The 15,495-nt window shown below is 32.5% G+C and overlaps 3 protein-coding genes and 1 long non-coding RNA gene across 5 annotated transcripts; 2 read left to right on the top strand and 2 right to left on the bottom strand.

The window, feature by feature from the left end:
• The first annotated feature begins 57 nt into the window (after positions 1-57).
• Positions 58-570, top strand: LOC139905462 (uncharacterized). Its single transcript, XR_011780221.1, has 2 exons — positions 58-194; positions 244-570. It is a non-coding gene; the product is annotated as an uncharacterized lncRNA (long non-coding RNA).
• Positions 548-2,391, bottom strand: LOC121118764 (GTP-binding protein 10). The gene is made up of 2 exons (XM_040713354.2): positions 1,839-2,391; positions 548-1,786 (listed from the first exon to the last, which is right to left on the bottom strand). The coding sequence occupies exons 1-2, from the start codon at positions 2,127-2,129 to the stop codon at positions 905-907; spliced, it is 1,173 nt and encodes a 390-aa protein (XP_040569288.1). The 5' UTR covers positions 2,130-2,391; the 3' UTR covers positions 548-904.
• Positions 2,392-6,058: 3,667 nt separating this feature from the next.
• On the bottom strand, positions 6,059-8,880 carry LOC121118621 (uncharacterized). The gene is made up of 2 exons (XM_040713206.2): positions 8,279-8,880; positions 6,059-8,198 (listed from the first exon to the last, which is right to left on the bottom strand). Exons 1-2 carry the CDS (start codon positions 8,578-8,580, stop codon positions 6,632-6,634), a joined length of 1,869 nt encoding a protein of 622 aa, XP_040569140.1. The 5' UTR covers positions 8,581-8,880; the 3' UTR covers positions 6,059-6,631.
• A 42-nt stretch (positions 8,881-8,922) lies between these two features.
• Grp170 (Grp170 co-chaperone) lies at positions 8,923-15,251 on the top strand. Of its 2 annotated transcripts, none has more exons than XM_040713204.2 (7): positions 8,923-9,384; positions 10,864-11,034; positions 11,102-12,477; positions 12,541-12,848; positions 12,917-13,674; positions 13,735-13,903; positions 14,471-15,251. In XM_040713204.2, exons 2-7 carry the CDS (start codon positions 10,909-10,911, stop codon positions 14,767-14,769), a joined length of 3,036 nt encoding a protein of 1,011 aa, XP_040569138.1. In that variant the 5' UTR covers positions 8,923-9,384; positions 10,864-10,908; the 3' UTR covers positions 14,770-15,251. The 2 variants fall into 2 exon arrangements, with proteins under 2 accessions (XP_040569138.1, XP_040569137.1); XM_040713203.2 differs by lacking the exon at positions 8,923-9,384 and adding an exon at positions 10,530-10,805.
• Positions 15,252-15,495: the final 244 nt, after the last annotated feature.

The raw sequence follows: 15,495 nt of genomic DNA, 5'->3' as shown, positions 1-15,495 counted from the left end.
TTTTTTTAGGATTCTTCTTCTTCTTCTCTATTATCTCTCTCTCTCTCTCTCTATTCCTTTTCCTTCGTTCGCGTTTCCCTCGCGCTCGCTCGCTCTCCCCCTTCACCACAGCACACCAAAAATAACTTCCCTTGCTGAATTCTTAGTCAGAATACTACAAATGATAGACGGATAACTCATGTTATTACGTCAAAGTACATATTAAAATTATTATTTCACTCGTTACCTCTTCATTATTCCTAGGTTTCTTCCTCCTCTAGTACTTCTTTTTATGTCTAACAAGAACTCTACAGTCCAAACACTTTATAAGTACATGCTCACACGCTTAGTCGATTATATAAGCCTTTTCTATCATTAAATAACACCTACAAGTCTTCTGGTAGCTCAGTCAAAATACAGATCTTGAATTTCTGCCAAGAAGTCGAACGTTTTGCGACATAGTTGCTGTTTCCTTTCTTTCTTCATCCCCCTTCTTATTTTTTCCTTTAATTAACGCTCATATTGTATGTTATAAACACTCCAGATAATGTTATTAAATGAAATACAAGATTGTTCATCATCTTAGTCAAATTAGAGGGGAATCTTAATAAATATAAATAAAAAGTAATAACTAGTTATAATTTTATATAGTGCCTCGAAAAGTGAGACATGGTATTTTAATTCAATGGGAATTATTTTAGGGAAACAAATCCTGATCAAATATTAATAGTAAAAACGAACGCGTAGAGCGTTTCGATGAGTCACCAACGTACTCATAACAACGTTTAATTATACCAACTCTAGAGCACTTCTTCCCCATGACCTAATTATAAAGGCGGTGTTCATAGCAGCAATCTTCTTCTGACGCTTAAAAAAATAATGTTATTGAATAATGCAAGAATTAATTATTTATAAATTAATGACATCACAAATCATTGGAAATAATCAACTTTGGATCCGTCCATGGATCCTTCAATTCCTCAGTTATGACACTTTCAGTCTTTAAATCACGATTACTCTTATCGTCAAATTCATCAAGACGCAATCGTAGCAAGTCTTTGAGCTTACATATTGATTTTTTAGAATACTTTGCCGAAATAGGTAATATATCACTAATCTCGAGGAACTTTGTTGGACAAAATTTATCATCAGAATCAAAAGAATTGAGAGCATTATTTCCAAAATTTTCAATTAGACTTTGAAGCTCCTCAAATTTGTCTTCAGAGCCTTCACTATCCATTTTATTAACAACACAGATGCAAGGTTTTTTCAAGAGATCCGGATTATAAAGCTCAATCTCCTTATTGAGTAAAACCAGTGTTTCAAAAGGAGATCTATATAAAGCTCCCTTCTGAAGTTCAAATCCATTCACATCAATGACAAATAGAAGTAAACGCGTTCTCTCTACGTGTTTAAGGAAACGATGGCCCATTCCAACATTATAAGAGGCTCCTTCAATGAGGCCCGGCAAATCTGCTAATGATATTTTACGCTGATCTTTTGAATAGAGCACTTCTCCTAAATTCGGCTTGATGGTTGTAAAAGGATAGGAGGCAATCTTTGGATTGGCTCTAGATATTGCTTTGAGTAAAGTGGATTTCCCTGCATTGGGAAAGCCAACTAGTCCGACGTCAGCAATGATCTTAAGATCTAAACGGATGTGACGTACTTGTCCACTCTGTCCCATCCAACCATTGGATGGTCCTCCACCATTTCCCCCTAATGCAACTCTAACTTGAAGATTCTCATCGTCAAGATCTTTGAGAAGACGCTGATGATCATCAAATACTTGAATACCAACAGGGACCTTAAGAAAGAGGGAGATATTAACTATTTTGACGGAATAATGATCCATTTACTTCAACATTGATGTCCTTTCCACATTGACCCCGTACTAGAGATTTTGTAGCAGTTTCCCCGGGAGAGGCGATGAGCCGCTGCTTCCCATTAGGAAAATGGTCATAGTAGACATTGGAAAGAGACTTGACTTTTTTGGAGGGAGTGATGAGAACACTACCCCCCGAGCCACCTACTCCACCAATGGATGGAAGTCCATTCCCCCCATGTCCACCTTTGACATACACTCGGAGGGAATCAATCCATACTTTCTTAGACTTTTGTAATAGTAAGACTCTTGACACATGCACCATGGTAAACACTGTCACACCTGGTTACCCTGGCCCTTATTAAGTTATTGTCTGGTAACCTTGATCTACTTCATTCATCCATTTCATCATTAACCACATCATGGATTCACTAAGTAATGTTTATCCAGAGTAATCCTGTACTTTACTAATTACAGCAGGCTTTAAATTAAAAATAGAAACATTTCAATTAGAAATAACTAAAGGCAGAATTTTTAATTGCTAATTAATCCACTGTTTTATTATATACACATACTATAATCCTCAATTATTATATATGGACTTTTTAAATTTTATTTAATAAACCTCACCATTCATGTAAAATATTAAACAACATATAAATAGTGTTGGACATTCTATGATAGGATATAATTTACAATCTAATTGCTGGATATGCTCACTGGATTTTTTATTATCAGCTCATCATAACATTACAAAATATTTTTAGATTAATTAATATAAAGCATTAATTGTATGGAAATTCATTGCAAAATGATTAATCAAACTTTTGCTCAGGTCTATAAGTTAATTAAAAATATACAGTAATACTTAGAGATACCAGGTGGATTCTGAATAAAAATTTGAGGTTTAAAAATTGATAGACAGTAAGGTTTAAGCTCTTTTATTTATTGGTCCCTGTTATGTATTAAGGTGGAACACATTATAAAGCTCGTCGCCAATTCAGAAATAAATGGAGAGCCGTGAAGGAGTAAGTAGAAGTAGGATTTATTCTTGAGACAAAAGGAATTCTTTATTATAACTTATAGTCTATAAGTTATAACTTATAAGATAAAATGATCAGTGATCAGTGATCACGTACGTATAAAAAAGGGAAAATACTAAGTACATGTATTAAAAACAAGAAAAATCTAAAAGCGGGATAATCATCCGACCCATCCAATCAGGATAACATAAATAAAATAAATGACAGTCCCTAAATTGATAAGATCCAATAATTGACTATTTTCCTTAATATGAATGAAAAAATGGTTTTCATTTTTCTAAAACTTGGTTGTTTAGGCCCCCAAAATGGCCAACATCAAGAATGTTGGCAATTTTTAGAGTTGAATACGAGGTTACGTGCTTTCAACTTCGTAGGCCTATGTTTGTGAATAAAAAGGGAAGAAATAAACAGCAAGCAGCAGACGAAAGGAAAGAAGAAGAAGGAAGCTAAAAAGCGAAGAGACGCAAAGTAAAGTAATCAAAAGAAGGAATCCAAGAGGCCGGCTCCGATTTTGTGACTCCACATTATATTCTTATTCGAATATAGCTTTTTTTTGTTTACAAAGGGAAAACGGCGTGATTCAGAATGGCTTATCAAGGAGCAAATCAAAAAGTGCAGAAGGTGATGGTACAGCCCATCAACCTTATCTTCAGATATCTTCAAAACAGAACACGAGTCTCAGTGTGGCTTTACGAGAACGTGAATACGCGGATTGAAGGCCATATCGTTGGGTTTGATGAGTACATGAATCTGGTTCTTGCAGACGCCGCTGAAGTTCACGTAAAAAGAGGCACGACCAAGAATGTGGGCACCATTATGCTCAAAGGCGATAACATCACTTTAATACAAAGTAAAGAAGTCCCTGTGGCTGTACCCGCCGCGACAGCCTCCTCCTCTTGATTCATTCAAATCCTCTCTCCCGATGTCATATGTTATATATATACCTTTAGATTGTATTTGCAACTCAGCTCAACATTGGATGGCTCCGAGTTACGTACGAACGTTGGTCTCATTTCTTCTATTTTTCTGTTTCATCTAAATAAATGTATGTCCTTATATACACTCAATATGGAAATAAGCTGTTATTAAAGCCCAATAAAATGGATATCTCCAGAAAATGTCTACATTTTTTATTTATTTTAAGAACATGAATAGTGGTATCCCACAAGTAAGGACACTACTATCGTTTATTTCATAAAACTGCGGTCCGAGCCTAAACAAAAAGAGTTATGTAACAGTGTTATTACTTTCATTTTTCCCCTAATGATTTATTAATAAAAAAAGTAAATGTTATAATGGCTAATTTGAACTTATTTCCTCAAATTTCGATGGTTTCTGTGGATAAGTATCTGAAAGTTTAGTACATTTGTATTTCATTATAAAGCTTAGTTTTAATTTAGCTTTTGACAGTTATCTATCAATTGCCACAAATTTCATATTGATTTTCATACACTATCTCTCTCTCTAAAACGATCAAAATACAAACTATAACGGACATGATACAAATATCTTTTTATATTCACCTATAATAATCATATATCTTATTAATAACATTTTGGTCGGATCTTCTTTCTACTAAAGCTGAAATTTTATGTAAAAAAAAATAGTGGGATGATACTACTATTGAACACGACAATACAACAAATAATTTTCAGACATTTACAAGGTTCAATTGTAAAATGTCTGAAAAACATGCTGCAAGTCTAGTACCCAACATCTGGTGACTGATTATCAAAACGTCATCATTGATCAAAGGACTGGGAAATCGAAGCGATCTATATGTATATGATATTGTTTGAGATTAAATAATATTTAAAAAATGCTCTACTTATCCATCAATTGAAAAATCTTCTTCTGTTTGGTATAATAATGCATTGAAAGTCGCTTCTTAATTTGTAAAGATAAATAGTCAATGCGAATTATTATTGTTTTTTTTAAAAAAAATTAGATTATACATTAACATAGATCTGATTGCAATAATGTTTAATGAAATTAATATCTCCATAATAATACTTGCATTTACAGTCGAGTTTTTGAAATAATTACCCCCATTTTAGTAAAATGAAATATGATAAGGGTAATCATATTTTTGATTTACAAAAAAGAGAAACCATAGCCCTATAAGTTTGGCTTTAGTGAAGGAGGGGGTGAAATTTGTAAAATTTAAGAACAAAATATCACTAAATTTTGGTTCTTCTTCTACGTTTTTTCCCCCTTTGAATTTTAGTCTTTCTTTATTTTTAAATTATCTTATTTTAAAAATCTTGCAATAATGAAATGATTTAATCAGGTTTATATCCTTTTTTCAGCTTGAACTTGACTCATTTGTACTTTTATAAAAATACTGCAATTTCATCATCATAGGTTATATATTTCAATATGTAAAAAATATGGTAAAAAGTAACAAATTAAATCTATACTCAAGGCCCAGAACTTTATTATAAAAAATAGAGAGTAGATTTTTTCATAAATTAATAAATCCTTCCTAAAAAGGTGATAATAAATACAATTAGAAATGTATTTTAATAAAAAAACTATTTAATTTGAACAAAACAACAATATAAAAAGTGTCCCTCATTTTGTATTTTTTAAAAACAACGAAGATTTGAAATTAAATTCAAATTTAAAAAAGGAAAGAAAAGGGCGTCGATCACGCATTTGTCTTTGCCCCGTTCACAGTAAAACCAGCCTCGACTATACGTCATTTCTGAAAAATGACGATTTATTAAAAATATTCAAATAATTCATGGCATTAATATTTGAAAAGTCCAAACCATATAAGAACCTACTTTTTAATCCGTCCTTACATAGTGCAGGGCTCTATACGTAACGAATTGCGAGAATCCCAATCTTAATAAGTAATTACTGATGCAAAAATCAATATGCAGGGCTCTTTTCATTTTTTCCTTTTTTTTAATTTTTCACAATTTTAGAAAATAAAATGGCCTTTTTTGTTCTTAAAAAATATTTTCGAGCGGCCTTTTTTAATATAATTTTTTAAATATTTTTCGAATGACATTTTTTTATAAATAGTATCCATATTCAATTCAATTACTTTTTTTTTACAGAAGGTCGGTTAAGATATTAAAACTTTTAAAAAAACCCTTAATTAAAGTTTATTGTTGCTTTTAGGATCTATTCTAATTTCTATACAATTGAAACAAAATACAAAAACATGACACGATTAATGTTAAAACCCAATGAGCTATAATTTTTATTTCCCAGTTTAGAAGCATAATTCTATTTTAACGAAATTTGTTAAAGAGAATTAATACTCCTTTATTTATTGGCAGTTAATTCTCATATTGGTAAACAAAAGAATAATTAAATAATTAACAAGAATGTATCAATGAGTATACATAAGACATCACTAACAAAATACGAATCAATTTCATACACGCCAAACAAAATTAAATTATGGTTTAATTGTTGTCACAAATTGACATATAACAATACAAATGAAACTATGATTGAAGAAGAAAGAAATGTTACGTTTTTTTTTTCAAATAGGAAATAATTGACTGAAAATTTTATGATTGACTTATGATTTAGGGAGAAAAATTTACTCAAAGAAACTGTACTTTCTGACAAGTTCGCTTAATATGAAAAAAGTACTAGGTATAAAAATATTTAAAATTTGTTAAATATTTTGATTTAAAAAACATGACTAAGTATATCTTATCATAAAATTTAATGACTATGATATGAGGATTTTTTTTTAAAGAAAAATATCTTTGGCTGAAATCATCTTCATCACTTGAAACAACCTCTGAAGAATTAATTATTATGTATGAACATAGGAAAGAAAATCTTTTCCTTCTTCGTGATCCGCATCACGAAATATGATTCGAAGAGGCTTGTTAACCATGAATACATTATTCGGATAGTAATTTTTCCCGAAAGTCTCTTTTGTACCTAGTATCCACTGATCTTTATCAGGATGATAGATTTCGTAAGAAGAAACTATGTCCCTTTCAAAAAATCCCCTACCTCCAATGACTACAATATTACCATCACCTAAGTTACAAGTTCCATGAGCAAATCTGACAGAATTCATTGGATTGAGATCCGTCCAAACACCATCACTAGGGCACCACGATCGAAAACTTTTAGTAGCTGATGGATTTCGACCGCCTGAGATATATGCCAAATCAGGAGAAGCAAATGTAACAGAGCTGTCAGAATAAATAGTTCCGCGAAAGCCATTCTCCATAACAGTCCAACAATCACTATCATCTGAGATATTCAATGATAAAATTATTCGTCGGCTGGTGTTTCTACGATTTTGATCTCCACACTCCATTAGATAAAGTGTTTTATTGTTGTCATGAGTAAATATTGAATTATAGAACAATTCTGGAGATATTTTATCATCTCCGAAGGGCCTTCCTTCAACTTCTGAGGTACTTAGGTCATATTTCCTTCGCACAATATCCAAATCACGGTCAAGACCAATTACATAAACAATATTATTCAAGTACACAGCCTTCATAGGACCAATCAATTCTTCTCGAAAAGGACAAATCTCTTTCCATATGTTTTCTTCTAAGTCTAATTTCCAAATGGTTTGCAAATTAGGCTTATTTGGCGTTGGAACAGAGCAATCCTCACACTGATCCGATCTTCGAAAGCCTATGGTTGTGTTTCTTTCCCCTAACAACATAAAACCATGCTTATCTCCCCCTTTGAAAAGCACAATAGCATCCTTTGACCAGGTTTCACGTTCTGAGTCATACACTTGAATAAAATCCTCTTCTTTTTCCAAACATTTAGCTCGAAACTCATCCATAACTTTGAGCCTTTTTCGCCTTCGAGAAAGATATCCTTCTTCATCATCCTCATCTTCTTCAGATGTTGATACATATGCAAGATCATGGGATTTTTGAATATATCGAGCTTCAGGACAATCAGAAAATGAAGCAACCAATAACTTTGGCCACTTTCTAGGAATCATTGACTCATCACATTCTACTTCGTTAAGATTTTTTCTAATAGCTGATGAGCATAAATTGATTCGAAGATGAGCAAAATTTCTTTGAGAACAAGGTATTTTTTGAATGAATTCATAGACATCGTCTTCGCTTTGAATGAGCATTTTAGGATATGATAGCACTTGAGACAAGGACTCGTTGTCTACGTCTTTGAGGTCCTCACTATGAAATTGATGAATATGATAACCAACATAGGATAAACATGATTCTTTGAGTCCTTTTAAATGTAGATCATTAGCCAGACGAAGAACGGAAAATACATTAGAGAGATCAAGATGTTTGCGCATAAATGAAATGGCCAAATGAGCAGAGCGGCGTATTTGGAGATAATCTGCAGCGTGGAGAATCTCTTGAATATTTCTAACAAAAATACAAGGAATTAGTTTTAGCTTTTAACATTAATAGGTTAGGCAATGTTAACTTATTATTTAATTACAAACCCATGATCAAGTGCTTCTGAGAGCAACCGAACAGCATACGACGGACTCAAATATTCATGTACATATACGAATCTCAGATTGTAGGCTAAACCTCTAAAAGTAATCCCAGATCCTGAGAGGTCGATTTTATCACCACCGTGATTATTAAATGAAAGACAACCCCTGAAAAAAGGCACGGTTTTGAGAGCTTCTTCATGGCAAGGAATAGCTACTCCTTCCACAATTATCTCCTTGCTACGATTCAAACGAGCTCTTTTGGCGACCGTATCAATGTCATTCACCAAAGTCCCTAATGTTATCATAATTTCTTTAACTCAACTATTTTCCCTTAACAGGCTCACAACCAAACCTCTGCATTCAGTGATGAAAAGTTGTACATACGAAGTACATCTCCTAGATGGCACCACTCACAAATGTCATCTTTCTCTATATAATATTCCCTATGAGATCAGAGATCACTGTATCAATCAATTATCAATTTAATACTTAATATATATTGTAACACATTGATTAATGTGTTATAATGTATTGAAAGATTGTTTTAGAATCTTAAAATATAATATATTATATGTATATCTGCGATCCATGGGAGACATTCGACTGTCCTGGGGTGCTTTTACTTCACAATTATTTTGTTTTCTTTTAGAAAACTAATCTTAAAGCAGACGTTAATAAAAGGTAATAAGTCAAGTTATCAGAAAATGTAGTTTCCATTAATCCGTTGTGTATACCTAACCTTCCAAACTCATAATGGAAATACTAGTGATAATTATTACACTCTTTCATAAATTAACATTTTATATAACGTTAATATATTTTCAATGTAAGTGCTTGGAAAAATTATTCAGTACTTTCGCCAAGTTTGCAACCCCATCCTCCTCCATTCAAATCAATGATTTCCCACGCAAATATTAATAGGCGAATACAGATAATTATATATCAATGCGTTTAATATATATATATACATCTAAATTGATACCATTGGTCCCTCTAGCCTTGAGTAGTAAAAGGGCGTGGAACTCTATTCCTATAATCCTAGGAAGTAGCTTCATTCGAAATGTACAGTTCTTAATGAATACAACTGACTAAGTACGGAGTTAAATTTTGTAAGTACTTTTTTCATACATAAAAAATTACACGTGATATTTTGAGAAATTTTAATTCATTTGATATTATATTGAGCGAGTATTTATTATAAAACTTTATGTAATTGGAAATGGATTCGAATTTATGATTTATGAATGAATTAATGATCGCTTTATTATATATAATTAACATTATCAATGACAAAAAGATAGGATTCGGCTATATAATCTATAAAATTGATATCAAATTACTGTTTTTCTATATAATATATAAAATTTCCTTTTATATGACATTTTGTTTACGTTTTTACCTTTAAATCTAGAAAAGGAAAAAATAGAGTAGCTGGTGAACTATCAACAATATTATTGACGTAATGGTTTGGCAGTTGACTTCAGCGAATCAAAATTCGTTAAACAGTTTTTTAAGCACTACGTGTCTTTCCCGTAAGGGAAATATAATATTAATAAAATTTCATCACATTTACAATTGTGGGAGATGGAGAGGCAACACTTTTTCTCATTTTAATAGATAGATGTAAAGAGCTTAGAAATATTAAGTTTTCTAGTAATAATTAATGAACTTCCCAACTTTAATGTCGAGTTCAGAATTCTATTATGTTTTGAATTACATTTATGAAACTTTTTATCTAAATTAAAATATTATATGTGATCACAAATATTTGTTACATCACATGATACATTCTTATAAAATCAATGCTGAGAATTAAAGTATTAAGAAGTTAGAGTAAAAAAGGTATCATGGAAACTCTGCTAATAGTAACTAGGGATTTTAATCCCTTCTATGATATCGATAAATAGTGCAGCATCAAAGAGCCTCTTAATTTGAATCAATAGAGAATATGTGATGCGTCAACATAAAAACAATTAACACCGTACAAAAATAAAAAAATTAATGAGAAAATTCTTATTTATTTTTTAACTTAATATATTAATAAAGTCCAATATTTCATCGACATATTTGAGTAAATTATAGGCTTATTATTCCAATTTGTGGGATGAGTTAAGATACTCAAGAATTTTAGCCATACGGTAAAGCATTTATTTGATTTAAATATGCCCTTTCTCATTATTTTACTACGACGACCAATTTTGGTTTCTTTAAGTGGAAATTTCACAAAGAGTTAATACGAATAATTTGTTGATAGAATGTAATCCATTCTCAATGTTGAGAAGAATCCCCCTAGATTATTTTAGTGTTAGCGGGCCACATATGAAAAAGGTGGAGGGGAATAATGAACCAATCAGAGATCGCCAAGTGAAGAATGTGCTTATGATGACGTCATCTCAAATTGACAGTCTGTTCCTATAACTTTTCCTGTCTCAGCTCTCTCTGTCTCTCAGTTTGTGTTTCCATCTTCCATCTTTTACTACTAGTCTACTACTATAGCTCCACCGGCATACTTTCTACTAATAATTACTTAGTAATTATAGTGCTTATGTTTTAAGACATCCTTCTAATAAGGCTTATTCTTGTTGTAGAGTTGGTCATCTTTTAGTTGAGGAATTCTTGAGTCGGCAGACGCTATGATGATGAAGAATCTGATGTGGATATGTGTGTCGCTTTTCTTGGCCTCTATTCCACTTTCCCATTCTGCCGCTGTAATGAGCGTTGATTTGGGAAGTGAATGGTTTAAAGTGGCGGTCGTTTCCGTAAGTTTTCTTTAGGGCTTATTATTGAAATATGATGATTGTAATACTTTATGCCTGTATTTACTAGCCTGGTGTCCCAATGGAAATCGCGTTAAATGTGGAATCCAAGAGAAAGACGGCAACTACCGTGAGTTTTCGTGACGGTGAAAGAGCTTTCGGCTCTGAAGCTCTCCAAAATTGTGTGAAATATCCCAAGACATGCTACGTGTATTTCATAGATCTATTGGCAAAATCCATAGACCATCCTGTTGTTCAAAATTTTAAGGAAAAATTCCCTTACTATGATCTTGAAGAGGATCCTTCTACGGGAGGCGTCCGATTTAAACATGCAGAAAATGAATATTATACACCCGAGGAACTACTGTCCATGATTCTCACCCATGCCAGAAGTATTGCTGAATCTTATACGGGTCAAAAAATTAAAGATGCCGTTTACACTGTACCCGTTTTTTTTAATGAAGCTGAAAGGAGATCTGTTCTCAGAGCCTCAAAAATGGCCAATTTGGATTGCCTTCAGTTAATAAGCGAATCTATGGCTGTGGCTCTCAACTATGGAATGTTCCGTAGAAAGGAGATTAATTCTACAGCAAAAAATTTGATATTATTTGATATGGGTGCACAGGATACGACTGTTTCTGTCGTAGCCTTCCAAATGATGAAAACAAAAGAGAGAGGATTCTCTGAGACTCATCCCATGGCTCAAATTCTTGGCGTAGCTTATGATAGAGATTTAGGTGGCTTGGATCTCCAATTAAAGCTACGAGATCTCTTAGGTCAGAAATTTAATGATTTGAAAAAGAGTAAAAATGATGTTCGAAAAAATCCTAGGGCCATGGGAAAACTTTTTAAAGAAGCTGGACGTGTAAAAAATGTGCTAAGTGCCAACTCCAAATTATATGCTCAAGTTGAAAATGTCATGGAAGACATTGACTTAAAAGTTCCTATTTCCAGAGAAGAGTTCTATGAATTAATTCCTGATTTTTTTTATCGCTCCTTGAGAGTTTTTGATGACGCTCTTAAAAATGCTGGTGGTATGAAAATGGAAGAGATATCTGAGGTTATTTTAGTTGGAGCTGGTACTCGTGTTCCTAAATTACAAGAAGTTTTAGCTGAAAGAGTTGGATTCGAACTCAGCAAGAATTTAAATACGGATGAAGCTGCTGCTATGGGTGCAGTTTATAAGGCTGCAGATCTATCAAATGGGTTCAAGGTAAAAAAGTTTATTACGAAGGAATCGGTTATTTTCCCAATCGATGTTGATTTCAAGAGACACTTTGTGGATGATGACGATAAGCCCCAAGTCAAACAGGTCAGAAGATCTCTTTTCGGAAGGAGCAACAATTATCCACAAAAGAAAATAATGACATTTAACAAATTCTCTGATGATTTTGTATTTAATGTCAACTTGAACGATGTTGCTTATCTTGGGGAAATTGAAGTCAGGTAAAACTATATATTTGATGGTTTTTATTTTTATATATATTTATGTTTTAAATACTTTTTCAGTCGAATTGGGGGATTTAACTTAACCGAAGTGACTGTGAAGGGTGTTAAATCAGCATTGGAAAATAATACAGGAGAAAATATTGAAAGTAAAGGTGTAAAGGCCCATTTTATATTGAATGAATCTGGCTTCATTACTGTCTCGGCTATCGAAGCTGTGTTTGAACAAACTATTTCAGTTGAAGAGCAAGAAGCTGAAGAGAAAAATAAACTAAAGGAATCTGGTGCTGGTGGCTCGAAAAATGACAGTGACACTGAAGCCAGTGATACATGGTCAAAAATAGGTGACACTTTTTCCAGTCTTTTTGGAGGTAATTTTTTTTTTTTTTGTTGTTGCAGAACAAATAATAGTTATAAATTTATACCTACTCATTTATAGAAAAATCTAAAGAGGAAGAAAAAGATGAAGAATCTTCTGGAGATAAGAAAGATGACTCCATAAAGGAGGAAAATGGAGGGAGTAAGAAAAACGGAACTAAAAAGGAGAAGGTCAAAGAACCTAAGAAACCCAAAATTGTTATTATCAAAGAACCACTAGAGTTTGAAGTTGTTATATTAAATGGAGCTCATCCTTCAGAAGAGGCTGTCAATGAATCAATCGCTAAGCTTAGAGCACTAGATAAAAAGGATGACGAAAAAAGAGAGCGTGAAAATGCTCAAAATACACTTGAGTCCTTCGTTATTGATATGAAAGACAAATTATATCAAGAACTATATGAAAAGTCCAGTACAGAGGAGGAAAGAGAAAAGATTTCCAATAAATTGTCGGAAGTCTCAGATTGGATCGATGAAGAAGTTGGACCCTACACCGAAACAAAATTAATGCAGTCAAAGTTGACGGAACTACATGAGCTTACGTCAAGCTTATTTGCTAGAGTTCGTGAACATACTGAAAGGCCAGAAGCATTTGAAGTGTTGAGGAGTATGGTCAACTCAAGTCAGTTTTTCCTCGGCAAAGCTCGTAATTCTGCACATTGGTTTAAAGACAATGAACTTGATAACTTTGAAAAGAAAATCAGTGAAACTTTGGAATGGAGGGACCATATTGAGAAGGAATTAAGTGAGCAACCTATGCACGAGATGCCCAAAACGACAGTATTTATGATTGCCGAAAAAGCATCAGAACTGGATAGAGAAGTAAGTAATAAAAAAATATATAAAATTAAATATTGGCAAAACTATTTTTTTAAATAAAAGGTGAAATATTTGGTGAATAAAGCTAAAATTGCCAAAGCTGCTGAGGAAAAAGAGAAACTAATGAAGGAAGCAGAAGAACTTAAGATTAAAGCCGATGAGCTTAAGAAGAAGAAAAAAAAGAAGAGCAAAAAAACCCATGAAAATGTTGCTGAGCCAGAAGAGGGATCAGGTAAATTAATTTAAAAGCAAAATATAGATTTATTTTACTTTTGTCTTCAATCAGAGGATTACATAGAGCTTGTTCCTGACCTTGTTTGGATTAAGTCCAGGGGTTCAATTAGTGAAAATCTTCCCTCTACTGAATCCTCCACCTCTATCATACCCGACAATCAGCCCTCTCCCTTGTGGACTGCAATTATTGTTTTAGTCCTTCATATTTTATTCGAGTTTTTTAAATAAGTGATAGTTTGTTATACCCCAAAGTTGCCCCATCAATTCTTGAGGTATGTGTTCATTTTTAAATGAGGCATGGGTGGGTTGTTGGACTTAAAAATTAATAAAGTTTCATTTTTCCTAACTTTAAAAGGATATATATTTATAAAAAAAAACACGCATCTGTACGATATGTATAACATTATTGATCATAAATTTTGGACAACAAATTGATATCTATTATACTTCAGGTGTCTACTATGTACACTTAACCTTTATTTTTCTTTCTTTTTATTCCGTATAGTATATTTTTATGAGTTATAATATTTAATAATGACTTACTTTTATAAATGAATGTTTATAGGTGATGTTGATAAGTCGGATGACGTAAAAGCTGAGACATATCAACCTGACAAAGAAACTAAAACGGATGAAGATGTAAAAGAAACTGAAAATGAGAAAAAAAAAGTTCTGGAGGATATACAAATCGAACCTGAGGAGGAAAATAAGGATGATGTAGACATCGAACCTGAGGAGGAAAATAAGGAGGATATAGACATCGAACTTGAGGAGGAAAATGAGGATGAGGAATCAAGTGAAAAGGAAACGGTCAAAAAAGAAAAGCCTTCTAGCGGTGAGCCAAAGGAAAAGGAAGAGTTGTGATCTTCTCATGATCAACTTTTGCCCCTTTGCTTTTCTCTCATGAACTATATTCTTATCCAATGTGTGATAGACTTTATAAAAAAATTCTAGTGAAACCAATTTTTTATTTATCTATAAATTTTTAACACAAATAATAAAAATTGCGTGACAATTATTTCATGTTGAAAACTCAAAATCTTCTACTTATTATTACACGTCACAAGTTAGGTATTATAGTCGCTTCAATTGGAGCACAATTCATACTTTTTTTTTTCATTTTAAGTTTTATTTGTCTTTTAGTGATGCAATGTTTATATAAATCCCATTACCTATTCATTATATGAACCGCGTCAAAATGATCATTAATTTTTTAAATCTATTTTCGTGCATTCATTTCGTCAAGGAATAACACTATTAAATTATGTCTTAAATGTTAACCAAAATAAATATCCTTTCTGATGAAACAAAAAAATTCAAAAATATACTAGTTTTACACAAATAAATACTTTCGCATAGTTTTAATTGAAATAAACAGTGTTAATAGTTGCTCTAAAAATATGTTACATAAAGCATTTAAACCCATTTACATAAAAAGTAAAGATCAATATAGTAGGGATATGAAAATTGTATAAATCCTGATTGAGAGTAAATCAAAAAGTACCTAGTATCCTATCACTCATAACTAAAGCATTAGTGGGCGCCACTCAAAATTGTTGAGCGGGAGCGCGCTCGCCACTTTAGATGAAT

This window comes from Lepeophtheirus salmonis, chromosome 5 (genome assembly GCF_016086655.4).
Source record: "Lepeophtheirus salmonis chromosome 5, UVic_Lsal_1.4, whole genome shotgun sequence".
Lineage (NCBI taxonomy): Eukaryota > Metazoa > Arthropoda > Copepoda > Siphonostomatoida > Caligidae > Lepeophtheirus > Lepeophtheirus salmonis.
The sequence above is the reverse complement of the archived record's forward strand: the minus strand, read 5'-3'. Positions and strand labels throughout refer to the sequence as shown.